General features: G+C 37.9%; 2 protein-coding genes across 7 annotated transcripts in view; both read left to right on the forward strand.

Moving 5' to 3' along the window:
* Positions 1-993: 993 nt before the first annotated feature.
* LOC144366004 (uncharacterized) lies at positions 994-14,239 on the forward strand. Its single transcript, XM_078018923.1, has 2 exons — positions 994-1,750; positions 14,071-14,239. Exons 1-2 carry the CDS (start codon positions 1,140-1,142, stop codon positions 14,099-14,101), a joined length of 642 nt encoding a protein of 213 aa, XP_077875049.1. The 5' UTR covers positions 994-1,139; the 3' UTR covers positions 14,102-14,239.
* Lats1 (large tumor suppressor kinase 1) overlaps positions 14,216-17,779 on the forward strand; it is a 31,486-nt gene continuing 27,922 nt past the window's right edge. For all 6 annotated transcript variants that reach the window (XR_013424784.1, XR_005733029.2, XM_005321361.5 and 3 more), the window contains exon 1: positions 14,216-14,566. Coding sequence is in view for 4 of the 6 variants with exons in the window: in XM_005321361.5 (XP_005321418.2) it covers positions 14,216-14,566 (351 nt within the window). In the remaining 2 variants the exon portion in view is untranslated. The remainder of the gene's footprint in view (positions 14,567-17,779) is intronic.

Consider the following 17,779-nt stretch of genomic DNA (forward strand, 5'->3'; position numbering starts at 1 on the left):
ATAACCTCTGAACAGAGCAAGTAAGCCCTTACATACAGCATAGAATTTTAGGGCCAAGTGTGACACTACAGGTTACTTAGTCCTCCTTTCTTTCTTTGAAGAAAGCTTCTTAATGACACTCCTGAAGCCATATCCGCTACATCCTACAAACTCTGTGATTGTATGGGAATTTTTAAATTTGTTTTTTTTGTGCCAGAGACTGAACCAGGGACTTATAAGGTGAACTCCTAGCTGAAATGTTTTATTTATTTATTTCTTGCTTGCCATACTGGCAATTGAAACCAGGGCCTGGCAGTGTTGGGCAAGAGCTCTACCAGTGAGCTACATCCACAACCCTTTTTGTTTTTTTCAAATTTTGAAACAGGTCTCACTAAATTGTCCAGGCTGGCCTTGAATTTATGACCTTCAGGACTCAGCCTCCTGATTACAGGTTTGTTCTGCCTGAAGTGGAATTCTTTTTTTGGAAGGGGTGGGGGTGGTACCAGGGATTGAACTCAGGGGCGCAAGGTCACTGAGCCACATCCCCAGCCCTATTCTGTATTTTTATTTAGAGACAGGGTCTCAGTGAGTTAGTTAGTGCCTCACTTTTGCTGAGGCTGGCTTTGAACTGGTGATCCTCCCGCCTCAGCCTCTGGAGCCACTGGGATTACAAGCGTAGCCCAGCTTAAGTGGAATCTTTTTAACAGAGGTATTCACATTTGAATTTAGGGATACAGTAGCCAGTAATTAATTTAACTTGATAAAAAGTAGCCTTTAATTTTTATAGTTAGTCTAGTACAAATATGTCAAAAGGAGATATCTGAAAGTACTAATAGTATCTATTTTCAAGAAGCAAAATTGGCAAAGATGCTCTTAGTTGCAAAGAACGGGCACTATCTTCCAACACCACAAACTAAATGACTCCATCCCAGACTTACAATTCAGTTTAACAAGAAATAGAGCCCTCTTCTCACACGGCCCCCGTTATTCCAACTGTGGCAATAATGACCTCCTCTTCTAGGATGAGGCGGACACACCTGAACTCTGTCACCGGTCGGTCGTGGTTGGCGACACTGTCTGGCTGGTTCAGAAAACACACGTGCTCGAAGCTCACTAGACTAGAATCGGATTTTATTTAAGCCCTCGGATCTCGAATCCTGATGTCCACAGCGAGGTTTCCGAGAGCCACTCCCGGCCGCTTCCAGAGAATTGAGCTCCTGGGGACGCGACTCCCTTCTCTCCGTCCGGATGCAGAGCTCGATTGGCTGAAGGAGCGACTGCGTACGCCGAGCAAGCTCGGGCGGGGAGTCGTGGGCCGCGCTCGCGAGCGGGTCCAGCGGGCGCGGCAGGCGGAGCGTAGTGGGGCGACGCTCACCCACGCGCTGGGCGGCGGGCCACCGGCCCGAGCAGGGAGGCCGCAGGCGGCGCGCTCTCTCCCCGCGGCCGGGCAGTCAGAAGCCCCCAGTCCTCGGCCCCCGCGCAAGCGACGCCGGGAAATGCGCACATCCGGTAAATCGCAGCGGAGTGCGGCCGCGGCGACGCGGAGTCGAAGGCAAAATGGCGGCGGCGGCGGCGGCGGCCTGGTGCTAAGGGGAGAGCCAGGTCCTCGCCACCCCTGCGACGGGCCGCGCCGGCCCGCGGCAGCCCACCGGCCTCTCTCCCCGCCCTGCGCCACCTGGGACACTCGGGGCCCCTGGGACGTGCTCCGGCCGCCTCGGCTCCTGCCCTCGGGCCCGTGGCCGCTGTCCAGGAGCCCCGCTCTCCCCTGCAGGTAAGTCCGGGGCTGCCGTAGCGGGTGGGGCTCACTCTCTCCTCCGGAGTCCTCTCGGCCGGGGCGGTGGCCGCAGGGGCCCACGCCCATCCCCGCTGGCGGGGGTCCAGGGGCTGCTGCGGACCGGCGGGCTGAGCCGGCCGGGTCCGGGCCTGACTTGGCTTTGACCTGAGCTGAGCCCTGCCCTGGGGAAGCGAGGGTTGGCCGCACCGAGTGCTGCAGGAAGAGCCCCAGGCATTTCGGCCTCGGACGTGCAGGTCTGGCTGGGAAGAGCCTGCCGTGCTGGCGGCCTCGAGGCAACTGTCCCCTCCCACCCCACCCCCAACTCGCTTCCGAGGGGCGGAAAGAGAAGGGTGGTTCTGAAGGAAAGTTGCGTTGAAAGAGCTACCGCAGTTCTTTGGACCGCGGAGGGCCCGGATCCTTGGGTATAACTTGAAATCGTGGGAATCTCTCCCTTACGCCTTAATGTTAGGTCACTGTTCATAGTTCGAAGCCATGGGAGCGATGGCGGTGGAGTTATAGAATAGGAATGTGTATATCAATTTCGGGAACTTTGTTTATTATAACTTGGAGCGCAAAGAATTACTCTCGGGTGATTTTGTTTCATCCCATCCCCTGACTTCTTCAATTAAAAGTCATTTTTAAGGGAACAAAGTGAATATTTTTCGATTCATGTGAATGACTTAAAATGTGTGTCATCGTCTAGAACTTATCGTTAGTGAGCCCTAAGTATCCTCTGTAACACAAATAATATTATCACTCCAGTTTTGTAAATGCACTTGAATGCCTGAGATTTTGAAACTTGTCAGACCTTTATGAATTATTTATTGAAGGTTGAAAATGTTTATCCATTTTTCCTCCATGAGGAGGAAAAGGTAGGACAATTATATTCGGAATGCATGTTGCCTACTAAGATACCAACATTTGTGATTGCCTTACCAAGGTTTTCTTTTACCTTTAAATAAGTAGACAGATTGATTCCCTAAGGCGGTGGAAAAATTTGACTGATTTTTAAGTAGCATTATGTTCCTCTGATAAACTGTTACTGCAAGAAACTAGATCATAGCACATACTGTGAAAGGCACATTCTTTCTGTGCCTGTTGATTGATTATGCCTTGCTAGTCTCCAAAACAATAAAAAAAAGTACTTCCACTACATTTTTTAATGTATGATAAATGGCCTTCATTTATAGGCAGAGTTTTTGTTTTGCTTTTAATGTTGGTCCTTGTTCTGTGTACATATTCTGTGTGTATGTTCTATGTACATATCTTGGAATAGTCCCTCCTCTCATTATTTTAGATATGATATTTATATTAGTAGGTGACTTTTTTTACATCACTGTTAGTCATTGAGCAACTTTGTCCAGAAATTACCATTTTTCAGCATGAAGATAAAAATATACTGATTGTTTTCCTTTTTTTTTTTTTTTTTTGGTGGTAGTAGGGATTGAACCCAGGGGCTCTCTACCACGAGGTACATTCCCACTCTTTTTATTTTATTGAATTTATTTTATTTAGCTTAGCAGGAAGGTCTTGTTAAGTTGCTCTGGGTAGCCTCATGTTTGCAATTCTTCTGCTTCAGCCTTGCTAGTAACTGGGATTTCATCAGCTAGTTCTTAGAAAGTAAATGAAAGAAAATGTTTATGTTCAGAGATTTGTGAATATTGCTCTTTGAAAAACTAAGACTCTGCTGCTGCTGAGAAACACAACCAGTTATCATTGCTGATCTCATAATAACGTAATTCAGACCAAGGTAACACTTTGAAATCTTATCATGTAATAGTACCTGTTTTTTTTTTTCCTAAATTCAACAAGAAAACAATAAGCATTTGGGTTTACTGATTGTTGTATTTTTGAAGAGGGTCTTAAACTTCAAAACAATTGAAATTTTGTCTATTCAGTGTAAACAATGTAAGTGTCCCTTAAAAGCCTAAGTGAACATACTCTTTGCCCATAGAAAATTCAAGATGTAGATATGATGAAAAGAGGCTGGATTAGATGTGGAGTCCATTCCTAGCATTACCCAGCTAACTACATGACTTTATGTAGGTCTCTTTTAATTCATTTCATTGTCTATTTAAAAAAATATGTGTACGTATAATTTTTTTTCCTAAATATATAGCTAGATCAATCAAGCTGTTCTTCAAGACACATTATCTCTAGAATCCCTGACCAGGTAAGAAAAATAGGACAAGAATATGAAGAGGACAAAAGCACGTTTTATTTGAATCATGCAAATAGAATGTAGTTTTCAGAGGATAGTAGATCGAAATTCAATGAAAGTTTCTGTTAGGGGAGGCATTTGAATGAAGTTTTGAAGATTGGATATAATTTCTACAAGACAAATATAGCAGTGGCCCTTTCAATAAGAATAAACAAGATGTGCTGGGTGAGGTGGGACATGCCTATAATCCCAATAACTCTGGAGGCTGAGGCAGGAGGATTGCAAATTCAAGTCCAGCCTCAGCAATTTAGTGAGGCCCTAGCAACTTATCAAGACTCTGTCTTAAAAAAAAAAAAACAAAAAAAAAAAACTGGAGATATAGCTCAGTGGGCTCAATTGTCAATACCAAAAAAAAAAAAAAAAAAGGATGAGTAAGAACATGACAGTAGAAAAGCAAAAGGTATATTATCTGAGAGCCAGTAATTTGGTTAGAGTATAAGGTACAAGTATGGAGATACACAGAAAATATATGTCAGACATAAGCAGATAATAACTAAGTTATTATGAGTCAGGTGCTTATTCTAAACATTTGACATGTATTTAATGCTCACAACAACCTTATGAGATAGAACCTAATTTTGCCCATATTTGAAGATGGAGAAACTAAGACACACAGGTTAAGCAGCTTGCCCGAGGTCAGACAGCTAGTATGTGGCAGAGCTGGAGACATAACCAGGTAGAACTCCAGAACCACTAAATTGAAGTTAAGAGTAATTTAATGTTATGTAATAGGGAAAGTGACATGATTAGAACTTTTAATTAGGAAGAATGATCTGGCACCACTGTACTGTTGGTTAAAGAGGTAGCTGTTTTGCTTTAAAGAGTTCTTTTATTTGAGACAAGGACTCATGTGGTCCAGGCTGGCTTCCAACTTGAGATCCTCCTGCCTCAGCCTTCTGAATAACTGGAATTACAGGCAAGTCCCACCATACTTGGCTTTTTTGAAGAATTCTTTTAAAATTCATCTTTATTATTAATTTGAATTTTGACATGTCATAGTAATAAAGATTATTAAGATTTGATAATTTTAATATTGGCCATATCTTGTTTATGGGATTATAGATGAGTACACCTTGAAGGCAATCTAATAATAAATATCAGAATTTTATTTTATTTTATTTTTTTTAAGAGAGAGTGAGAGAGGAGAGAGAGAGAATTCTTAATATTTATTTATTTTTAGTTTTCGGCGGACACAACATCTTTGTTGGTATGTGGTGCTGAGGATCGAACCCGGGCCGCACGCATGCCAGGCGAGCGCGCTGCCGCTTGAGCCACATCCCCAGCCCAATATCAGAATTTTAAATGCACACTCTCTTAACACATAATACACACACACGCATATACATATAAATATATATATATATATTTTTTTTTTTCCTTGCTGTGCTATGCACAGTGCTAGGGATTGAACTCAAGATCTCAAACATGCTAAATAAGCACTATACCATTGACCTAAACCCCTGGCCCTAGGCATTGACCTATACCCTTGGTCCTAGGCATTCACTTTGATCCAGTATTTCTACTTCTGGGAATTTATCTTAAGGAATGCTCAAGAATTTTTATTGCAGCATATTTTTATTAAGAGAGAGAGAGTGTTTGTGTGTGTGTGTGTGTGTGTGTGTGTGTGTGTGTGTGTTGCTAGGGATTGAACCCAGGGCCTCCTTCATGCGAGGCATGCACTCTATCAACTGAGCAATGTCCCTAGCCCAACAAGCTGCTTTTCTAACCCTGGAAAAGATTTCAGTTTTGAACTCTTTTATTCCCTTGTATTTCTGCTTTCAAATTAGCTGCTGCTTTTTTGACTTATTTGTTTACTTATAGTAAATTTTTTTTACTATAAGTAAAGGTTACACTTTAATGATAAGTAAAATATAGTAAAAACTCAGTAATGTCATTTATCAAGTATTATGTAGTACATAATTATAAGTGCTGTCTTATATTACTGGCATCACAGTAGATTTATTTACATCAGCATCACCACAGACATGGGGGAGATACATTGTGTTGTGATGTCACGAGGTGATAGGAATTTTTCAGCTTCATTATACACTCTTGGGACTACTTTTGTATGTGTGGCCCTTCACTGACTGAAACATTCTTATGTGGCACATAACTGTACAATAGCAATCAATATATACTTCTAAGATTGCTTTTTCCAGACTCTTCATAGAATTATAAGAACAGTTATTATAGGCAACAGCTTTCCCAAATATTTTGCCACTGTGAATCAAGGTTCTCCATTTTCCCAGCATCCAGTATCAGCTTCCTACAGCTCTTAGCCTGATCACTCAGCCAGTACTGCATAGGATTTTGTTGTTGTAGCACCTCACTTCTGGGTACCAATATCTGTATTAGAATAATAAGAAACTAAATATACAGATGACAATGGTCAGATCATATATAAAACTACAACTCAGACCTATATCCTTTATAGCAGTAGATCCAAATAGTCTGGATTTAGTCTATATCTACCAGCTTTCCTAATTTTTATCCCTACTTCCAATTCAGTACCAATTAGAGAAAGCTAGATAAACTTCTCAAATCAATCAATTAAGGTGTCCTCTTTCTAGTTATCTTACTTCCAACTTCCCCTTGGGAGCAATCTATAACATACTGTACAGTAGCAATCAATATATGTATCACTCTATATATCACATACATATATATATATATATATCATACCTTGTCTTCTCTTTTTTTCACTGTGAAGCTTTCCCCCTCTTCTGCCTGTTTTTGAATCTACCAAGTGCAAGTGGTAGTAGATGACTTCCTTCCTATAGCATGTTCCAAATAAACAGCCGTTGCTTGCTTTTATTTGGGCAGTCTTTGTTTCCACAATATTACTAACAATAATCCCAAATATCAGTGGCTTAACAGAGATTTCTGTTTTGCACACAAAATCCAGTAATTGTCAAGAGACATTCCTTTAATATTAAGAAGCCACTGTCTTAAAATATGATCTGCATTGTCACCTAAACAGGAAAAAGTATTAGAAAAGGACACTGGCTTTTTGCCTCATTCTAGAATTGAACCATGTCACATCTCACCAGGGTTTGCATATCCAGCCCTGTATTTGGAATTTTAATAAGAATTTGTAGTAGAACCATTCTAAGATCCAGAATTCTTCTGTCATTTCCTTTTCTTTTTTAATTTTCTATTTGGGAAAATTTGATGTAAACAGAGAAGCAAAGAGAATAGTTTATTGACTCTTCATGTGTCTATTCCCCAGCAGGGACAGTCTTTACCACATGGCCACTTTTGTCTCATTTATATCCCAATTTTTTTTTTTTTTTAATTAGAGCTTTATGTAGTAGCTAGGTTCATCCCGACAAACTCATACATGCCTGGAAATTGATTTCAGTTCATGATCCTCCTCAACTATATTGTTTTGAAATGAATTCCAGACATTATGTTTTATTTACAAGTATTTCAACACGTACATGAAAGACATAATTTCTTAAGCTGGGCACAGTGGTGCATGCTTGTAATCCCAGCTGCTGGGGAGGCTGAGACAGGAGTATTCCGAGTTCAAAGCCAGACTCAGCAAAAACAAGGCACTAAGCAACTCAGTGAGCTGGGGATATGGCTTAGTGGTTGAGTCCCCTGAGTTTAATCCACCACAAAAAAAGAAAGACATCAAATTTCTTTTATTTATTTCATTTACTTAAACCCGCAACACACTATTATACACACACCAGAACTCGGATATCTCTGTGACCATATGCACTTGAATGTTATTAGGCGTTAACTCACTAAAGTACAGAGTTACAGGATAAAAAGCTGGAATAAATCTCTCTGATCCAGCATTTTTTGAGGTTTATGAATCTCATAAAATGCTCTGGGGAAAAAAGATTAAATATGGCAAATTTGGGCAATACTACATTCTTTTCTTATAAATTTATGTTTATATAAAATTATATTTTGTGTATTATGATTCCATTTTGGTTAGTGGTAGTAGCAGTACATGTTAGAATATGCAGTGTTAATAGTGATTATATTTGTTTCTTGTGGCTTACTTAAAAAATCACTACACACTTGGTGGCAAAAAAACAACATAATTCATCCTCTTATATTTCTGGAGACCAGAAGTCAAAAACCAATGTGTTACCAAGATGGTTTTTCTTCCAAAGGCTCTGGGAGAGAACCTGTTTCTTGGCACTTCAGCTTCTGTGGGCATTCTTTGGCTTCTGGTCACATCACTCCATTTTCTGCCTCCTTTACATTGCCACCTTTTCTGTGTATACCAAATTGGTTTTCGCCTCTCATAAGGACATCTGTAATTGTACACAGGTCTCATTGTGATAATCCATGATAACCTCTCTATAGTGAGGTTTTTTTGGCCCCAGTCCACACCAAAATCCTTAATTTAATCACATCTCCAGAGTTCCTGTTTTCAAATGGGGTAACATTTACAAGTTCCAGGAATTAAGAGGTAGATATTTGGTGGGGGGGTCATTATCCAGCCCACTATAATGATTCTCTGTAGAGGGAGGTGAATTGTGAGAAACTTCTACTTTATATATTTATAATATATAAATATTTCAATAGAATGCATCTTTTGGGCTGGGATTGTGGTTCAGCGGTAGAGTGCTTGCTTAGCATGGGTGGGGCCCTAGGTTCGATCCTCAGCACCACATAAAAATGAATGAATGGAATAAAAGTATTGTGTCCAACTACAACTAAAAATAAATATTTAAAAGAAAAAAAGAATGCATCTTTTTATTTTATTTTATTTAGAGACAGGGTCTCACTGAGTTGCTTAGCACCTCGCTTTTGCTGAAGCTGGCTTTGAACTGGCAATCCTTCTGTCTCAGCCTCATGAGACCCTAGGATTACAGACATGTGGCACTGTGCCCAGGAGAATGCATCTTTTTTAAAAAATATTTTTTTAATTGTAGTTGGACACAATATCTTTATTTTATTTATTTTTGTGTGGTACTGAGGATCAAACCCACTGCCTCACACATGCTAGGCAAGCACTCTATCACTGAGCTACAGCCCCAGCCCTGCATCTTTTTATAATTAGATAAATAACTTACACACTCCCTGTGGTGCTCTGTGGACATGCTAAGCACACACTGTTGTACTAAGCTACATCCCCAGCCCCAATAAAACTATTTTCTCAGCAGTAAAAAGAAGGAGGAGTCACCTGCATTTAATAGAGTTCAACAAATGAACAAATGCAGTAATGTGGTTCCTACTATTAACCAGGTCCCATGTTAGAGAAAAGGAAGTTCTTTGTTTTTTTAAGAAAAAGAAGCAAAACTATGTTTATTTTTTTGCAAAACTTAGAACAGCACAACAACAATAAAAATGATGGTTAACTTAGGGTTAAGACCCCAAATAAGTATAATATTAAAAGAATACCTGAACTGGGTACTGGTAGCATAAGCCAGTAACCTCAGTGACTTAGGAGGCTGAGTGAGGTTGGAGGATCACAGCCTCAGCAATTTAGCAAAGCCCTAAGCAACTTAGCAAGACCCTGTCTCAAAATAAAATATAAAAAGGGGCTGGGGATGTGCCTCAGTGGTAAAGAGCTCCTGGGTTTGATCTCTAGAGCACCCCCCCAAAAAAAAGTCATATATAATATAAATGAATTGCAGTCCAGATACTGAGAGAATTAACGTGAGATTGCACAACTACTGTTAATCTTTAATCTTTGAAAAATGGCAAATTCCAGCAGCTACAGAAAATATCTTTACTTTCTGAAAAGGCCACAAGTGAATTCTGCAAGTGTTATTGAACTAAATTTTATTTTTAGAGAGAGAGTTTTTTTTTAATATTTATTTCTTAGTTTTTTCCGTGGACACAACATCTTTGTTTGTATGTGGTGCTGAGGATCGAACCCAGGTCACACACATGCCAGGCGAGCGCACTACCGCTTGAGCCACATCCCCAGCCCTTGAACTAAATTTTAATCCCAGAAAATTATTTAGTAATTAATTAATAATTATTTTTAATAATTGATAATTGATATAAAATGTAATAATTTAAATATTTAAAATTAATCATTATTAAATTTATATTATGGGAAGGCTTAGAAAAGAAATTATTATTAGTGACCATCTTCCTTCATAAAAGTACAAGATATGTCCTGATTTCATATGTGAGATGAATCACTAGATTGGATTATATTCTGGATAGAATGTGCATAATTTTTAGTGTTCTGTAAGATAGTGACGAAGTTCTTTTTTTTTTAACAAAAATGGATAGATATGGGCTGTTTGTCATGTTGCTTGATGATTCATAACTAATTTAGCTATTTTACCACAAAAATATTTACAAATTCATGTAACATTATTAAGAAACTACTTCTGGTGGTCTGTTAATAGGGCTTCATCTTATTTCAGTCCTGTTACAAATTTGTGTGTATGTGGAATATAATTAAATTTCTAAAAATATAAATTTTTAAAAATAAAGGGTTTATTTTTAACAATTCTGTAAGGTATAAATTACAAAAATTGGTTAAAGAAGGAAATTTTATGTATTTTACTATAATAATTATTTAGATATTAAAAATATTTACATACCATACTATTTACCTATTTAAATTATATAATTCAGTGTTTTCAGCTTATTTACAGAGTTGTACAACCATCACTGTATTTTAGGACATGAGATATATTTATTTTTTCCATAGGTTTTGAAACTTGCTTTTTTTATTTTTTAATTTTTTTGTAGTTGTAGATGGCAGAATGACTTTATTTTATTTGTTCCTTTATATGTGGTACTAAGGATTGAACTCAGTGCCTCATACATGCCTGGCAAGCTCTCTGCCACTGAGCTACAACCCCAGCCCCAAAACCTTGTTTTTTGTTTGTTTGTTTTTTGTTTGTTTGTTTTATTTGTTTTTTATTTTTATGTGGTGCAAGGATTGAACCCAGTGCCTCATGCATGCAAGGCAAACGCTCTACCGCTGAGCCACAACTCCAGCCTGGAACTTGCTTTTTTTTTTTTTTTTTTTTAAGGTCTGTTATATTCATAGTTTTTAAAATGTTGTGAACTTTTTGAAACTAAGTTCTTTTGTTGTTGCTTAAAATACATTGTGGGACTGGTGATTTAGCTCAATGACAGAGAGCTTGCCTACCATGCTGGAGAACCTGGATTCAACCCCTAGTACCACATAACAAAAAGAATATGGTGGGTGGACATGGTGGCACATGCCTGTAATCCCAGCTACTTCAGAGGCTAAGGTAGGCAAATCCAAAGTTCAAGACCATCCTGGAGAATGTAGTAAAAACCTATCTCAAAAACAGGACTGGAGATATAATTCAGTGCCTGCCTGGTATTTGCAAGGCCCCGGATTCAACTTCCAATACTGCCAAAATAAAACAACAGAAAAACACTGTGGTGTCTGTTCACATTAGTACATTTAGATAGAAGTACATCATTCTTTTTGACTTACTCAAATATTATGTAGATTTACTATGAATTACTTGAATACTCCTCCATTAATAAGCATCTAGATTGAAGTCCTCTTTTGCTATCATAGACAATGTTTCAGGGAACATTCTACCTCTTCACATGCTTGTTTATGTATACCTTTAGTTGTATTGTATTGTTTCTTTTTCTTTTTTTTTAAAGAGAGAGTAGAGAGAGGGGGGAGAGAGAAAGAGAGAGAGAGAGAGTTTTTAATATTTATTTATTTTAGTTTTCGGCGGACACAACATCTTTGTTGGTATGTGGTGCTGAGGATCGAACCCGGGCCGCACGCATGCCAGGCGAGCGCGCTACCGCTTGAGCCACATCCCCAGCCCTCCTCTTAATTCTTGTTCAGCTGATTAGATAGATGTTACTCCAGCCATTATATCTCAAGGATCAGTTGCAGCAAATTGTGTCTAAGTCCACAGTGCTAATTAAAGAATTGAATAAGTACCTGAATCCCTTTTTTTTTTTTTGCTTTTCTGTTATTAAATGCTGTGCCTTTCTAGCATCTGAAGAATTCTGACAAAGAAGATTGTATCCAAAAGAGATGATTTGAATGAAAGAACAGTTAAAGGAACTGGGGATGTTTAAGATGTGTGTGTTTATTTTATTCGTTCAATATGTGTGTATACATTTATTAAATACTCACTGTTTGCCAGGCTCTCTCACAGGTAATGCACAGACAATGGTGATGAAACAAAGTCCTGTATTGGAGCTTTTATTTAAGTGAGGGGAAATGGACAATTAACAAGTGAACAAGTACAACTATTTTGTGATAAGAAATAGTGATAAGTACTATCAAGAAAATGAAACAGCTGGGCATGATGACACATACCTGTAATCTCAGCTATTCTGGAGACTGAGGCAGGAGGATCACAAGTTCAAGGTCAGTGTGGATGATTTAGTCTGAACCTGTCTCGAAGTAAAATAAAAAGAGATGGGGATATAGATCAGTAGGTAAAGTGAGGCCCTGGGTTCAATTCCCAGTAGGAGAGGTGGAGGAGGGTGAGCCACCGGGTAAATCAGGTGACCAAGGAAAGAAAGGCTCTTGGAGGAAGAAACAGGACAGAGATCTAAATGACATATCTGGCTATAGACATCTTTATGAAACGTAGGTGATAATTATATTCAGTGAGGATGGAAATAGACTCCCAGTAGTTGATAATGACAGAGTTTCAAATCCCAGCAATACCATTTTTGTACTATTTTGCCAAAACTGAATTTGAGTTTGTTCACTTACAAGGTAGAAATAGCCAGAGGTATTAGGGTGATTAAGATAAGAACACAGGCAAGATTGTTTAAACTGATCAGGATCAGGCTATCTGCGTGATGCTTCTCATGAAGAACACATTTCTAATAATTATTACAAATCACAAATGGGATGGCTCACTCTTTTTTTTTTTTTTTTTGGTAGTAGGATTGAACCTAGGGGTGCTCTACCACTGAGCTATATCCCTAGCCCATTTTATTTTTGAGACAGGGACTCTCTAAGTTGCTGAACACGTTGCTAAGTTGCTGAGGCTGATCTTGAACTTGAAATCTTCCTGCCTTAGCCCCTGAGTTGCTGGTATAACAGGTATACAATACTGTGCTTGGCTGGCTCTCTTGAGTTACTAATTTTTCCCATCAATGGGCACATATAAGTAGACTTTAGATGACTGTTCTTTCACTGTGTTGAAAACACACATGTCAAACTGGGGAATAATAAAAGTTGACTTCAGCGATCCTTTCCATATCCCATTATTGATACTCTTACTTGTCTCTCATTTTGGAGAATAAACCCAAATATTTCTTTTTGAAGCGTCTTCTGGATCAGTGATTTAAGTAACTTTTTTTCTTGTACTTTGGGGGATTGAATGTATGCTGTGCAAGAGCTCTACTACTGAGCTATATTGCCGGCCCTTTTATTTTTTATTTTTTTATTTTTTTAAAAAGCACTCTACTGACTAAGCTATATTCTCAGCCCTGATCTGTAACCTTTTTTTTTAAAAAATATTTTATTTACATTTTTAGTTTTCAGCAGACACAACATCTTTGTTTGTATGTGGTGCTGAGGATCGAACCCAGGCTGCACCCATGCCAGGCGAGCGCACTACCGCTTGAGCCACATCCCCAGTCCCATTGCTGGCCCTTTTAAAAGTTTTATTTTGGAATAGGATCTCATTAAGTTGCCCAAACTGGCTCCAGACTTGGAATCCTTCTGTCTCAACCTCCCTAGTTGCTGGGGTTACAGGTTTGTACCTCCACACTCAGCTGAAAACTTTTAAAACAGCAATACCCTTTCTTGTAATAAAATCTTATACTGAAGTCTAATTTTTAAACCTAAAATCAGAGACACTAGATGAAGTTGATGAGAGGTTGCCTATTGTATCATGTATATTATCACTTGGTTATAATCCTTTGCATTTGAATGTGTTTTATATGCTTATTAAAGTTCTCTTTAAATTATTATTTTTTTACTCATTGTAACTATTGCTGGAGGTAAATAAGGTAAATCTATTTTATAGACTTGGAAATAAGAGGTTAGGTAACTTGTCCTGATCCTACAGTAATCCGTAGTGGAGCCAGAACTATAACCTGATCCCTTAACTCAGTGAGGGTTCCCCCTCATAAATGGTACTTTTTAAAAATTTCACTGTATGGCTTTAATTAATTTATTTTTCTTTCATAGGGTTAATTACTTCAATTTTAAAGAACTTTAATATTCCTGGGGACTTTTCTCAAAGGATCATTTTTACTTCTACTCAAGAGAAAGCTCTGAATCTATCAAGTAGTTCTTAAAGTCTTTTGTGTGGGTTACGTATATAGATGTTTTCATGAAGAGGAGTGAAAAGCCAGAAGGATATAGACAAATGAGGCCTAAGACCTTTCCTGCCAGTAATTACACTGGCAGCAGCAGACAAATGTTGCAAGAAATTCGGGAATCCCTTAGGAATTTATCCAAACCATCTGATGCTGCTAAGGCTGAGCATAACATGAATAAAGTGTCAACTGAAGATCCTCGACAAGTGAGAAATACACCCAAATTTGGGACATATCATAAAGCCTTGCAAGAAATTCGAAACTCTCTACTACCATTTGCAAATGAAACAAGTTCTTCCTCTCGGAGTACTTCAGAAATTAATCCACAAATGTTTCAAGATTTGCAGGCTGCTGGATTTGATGAGGTAAGAATTTTTGAGTTAAAAGGTATTCTTACCTTGTACAAAATACTTTAGGTATTTTCAAGTTGAAGTATTTTTTTTAAGTGAATTTAATTGTAATAAATTTTTGTACTCCAGCAACAAAGAATGTTATGTTTACAATCTCATTAATTATTATAACAAAATGAGGGTTATTTAGTTTCTTTTGTGCTACCTATCACTGAATTCTGGAGTTTCTAGAATTTAAAAGGCCAGGTTATAAAGTCAAAGTAGATGTGCATTTGAAGAGAACTAGAGGAAAGATTATATGAAACATGAACTTGATGAGCTTAATGGCTGTTGGAGAAATGACAGCTCTAGGGATATACATTTAAGTTTATAGTAGGGAGATAAAGTTGTGGGTTGGTTGGTTGGTTGGTTTGGAGATGAGGTCTTTCTACATTGTCCAGGCTGGTCTTGAACTCTGGGACTCAAACAAACCTCTAGCTTCAGCCTCCTAATAAGTTGGGACCACACACACCCTGGTCCTGGGAAGAGAAAGAATTGTAATCATGGATTTGATACCATAGTTATGTGTGTACACATCACTTTTAGGCCCAAATCAAATTTCCCCAAAGTACTGAAATTTTAGTTAAAACTAACTATATCAAGTTTTTCTTTAATATTTACCTTCAGAACTTAATTCTGAATGTTTTTGAGATGGGGTCTTACTTTGTTGCCCATGTTCACCTCAAACTTGGAATTCTCCCACATCAATCTCCTGAGTAACTGGAACAACAGTTATACACCACTGCACCAGATTTTTATATGGAAATTTTTTCAAGGCATGCAAATTTAATCCTGTTTGGTTTAGGTTAATAATAAAATTTGTTTCCTATGATAGCATACCTTGTGAATGAATATTTTAGGTGTCAGAAATCATAAAATTTGGCTATATAAAATGTGACAAAATGCAAATAGTAGCTTTTTTCCTGATTATGTATTACCTATTATGTTAAAAATTAGAAAATAATGAGCCAAGCACGATGGTCATGCCTATAATCCCAGTGACTCGGGAGGCTAAAGCAGGAGGATCACAAATTCAAAGCCAGCCCCAGCAAAAGCAAGGCACTAAGCCACTCAGTGAGACCCTGTCTCTAAATAAAATATAAATAGAGCTGGAGATGTGGCTCAGTGGTTGTGTGCCCCCGAGATCAATCCCCTGTAGCAAAATTTTAAAAAAATTAGAAAATAATGAACTGAAAATGATCTTTAGTTGCATTATACAAAGATAACTACCCTTAAAATTTCTTCACTAGTATTAATATTTAAGTGATCACATTTCTAAATATCTCTATACAGTCATACATCAATAAGACTTAAGGGAGAACCATTAGGCAATGTCATCCTTGAGTGAATACAGAGTATATTTACACAATCTTAGATGGTGTGGCTGCTATACACCTATACCTAAAGAGACCATCTGTGTGTCATATTTATGAACATAAATATTAAATGTGGTGTATGACTAATTTTTAAAATGAGAACCTAAATATAAAAAGGGATATTTATAATTATACTAGATGGAAAAGGGATTTATTTTTCTGGCTCATTTTATTTAATATTTAACTAATCATTTTCTATCAATTTTGTACTTGGGTATTTGGTGGGGGTGGTGAGTTACAGGGATTAAACTCAGAGACACTCAACCACTGAGCCACATATCCAGTCCTATTTTTTATTTAGAGACAGAGTCTCACAGAGTTGCTTAGGCTGGCTTTGGACTTGCGATTCTCCTGCCTCAGCCTCATGAGCTGCTGGGATTTGTACTTGGGTATTTTAAAAATACTATATCTGGGAGCTGGGATTGTAGCTCAGTGGTAGAGTGCTTGTCTTGCACATGTGAGGCCCTGGGTTCAATCCTCAGCACCAAATAAAATAAATAAATAAATAAATTTCAATAAACAAATAAAAGTGTTAGATTTGTACCAGAAAATAGAGATAGGAAGAGGAAAGTAACTAGGATAATGTTTTTCTGGCAGTTCTCCAGAGTACTTTCTTCTTATTTAGCCAAGGGAAAAGAATAAAGAGAATCATTGATCTTATTCTTTCCTATCATATATATTGATAAACAGAGTTTATCAAATCATATAGCTATGAAAGCCCTTAAGTGACAATGTGTTAGATCAGATAAATCATCATATAGCTGTGTGAACCCATCAGCTAGGTAGTAAGTCATACCATACATGGACCAAATCTTTAAAAGACTTAAAAGTCCTTTCTAATGTAGATACTTTTAAGAAATACAAGGCATTGTTCAATGTCCTATTCTCTCTCTTTTTCTTCCTCTGCAGTACTGGTGATTGCCTAGGACCTTCCACTTGCTAGGTAAGCATTCTACCACTGAGCTACATCTCCAGCCCTAATGTCCCATTGACTGGGGTTGTGGCTCAGTGATAGAGCCTTTGCCTAGCATGTGTGAGGCACTGGGTTCAATCCTCAGCACCACATGAAAAGTAAATAAAATGAAGGTATTGTGTCCATCTGTAACTAAAAATATTAAAAAATAATTGCTTTGTATTATAGAATGTGAAAATAAAGGTATTGTGATTTTTTTTTTTTTTTTTAAGATAAAGCAGTCTGTTCTGCTAATTTCTTGAATTGCTTATTCTGGTAACTTCCCATTATATTGTAGAATTTATACTGTTCAAAGCCTAACTTAATACTTCAAAATTCTTAGCCAGTTTCTATTTTATTAACTATGACAAGTTCAAGGCAGGTTCTTTTTTTTCCTTCTTCTTTTTGAGAATGTGTTTCTGGTAACTCTTAAGAATTGAAAGCTCAAATATTTCAAGATTAATTTCCTTATGGGAATAAATGTTAAACAGGATTGATAGGATTGATGCATGCACACAATATACAGTCACTGGAGTTTTTTGGTTTTTCTTTTGGGGTCATGGTATTAGGGGTTGAACCAAGGGATTTTACAATTTAGCTACATCCCAGCTCCTTTTTATTTTATTTTGAGGCAGAGTCTTGCTAAATTGCTCACACTAGCCTCACACTTGAAATCATCCTCAGTCTCCCAAGTCACTGGGATTATTATAGTTATGTGCCATCACACTGTCTACTGGATTTTATTTTGGGTTATAAACATGAAAACCAGGCATAATTATGTCACACTAATGTTTTCCTGTCACATAAGAGTTTTATTCCAGAATTATTGAGTTGAGGATACTCTTATAGTGGCACTACACC

This window comes from Ictidomys tridecemlineatus, chromosome 8 (assembly GCF_052094955.1).
Source record: "Ictidomys tridecemlineatus isolate mIctTri1 chromosome 8, mIctTri1.hap1, whole genome shotgun sequence".
NCBI lineage: Eukaryota > Metazoa > Chordata > Mammalia > Rodentia > Sciuridae > Ictidomys > Ictidomys tridecemlineatus.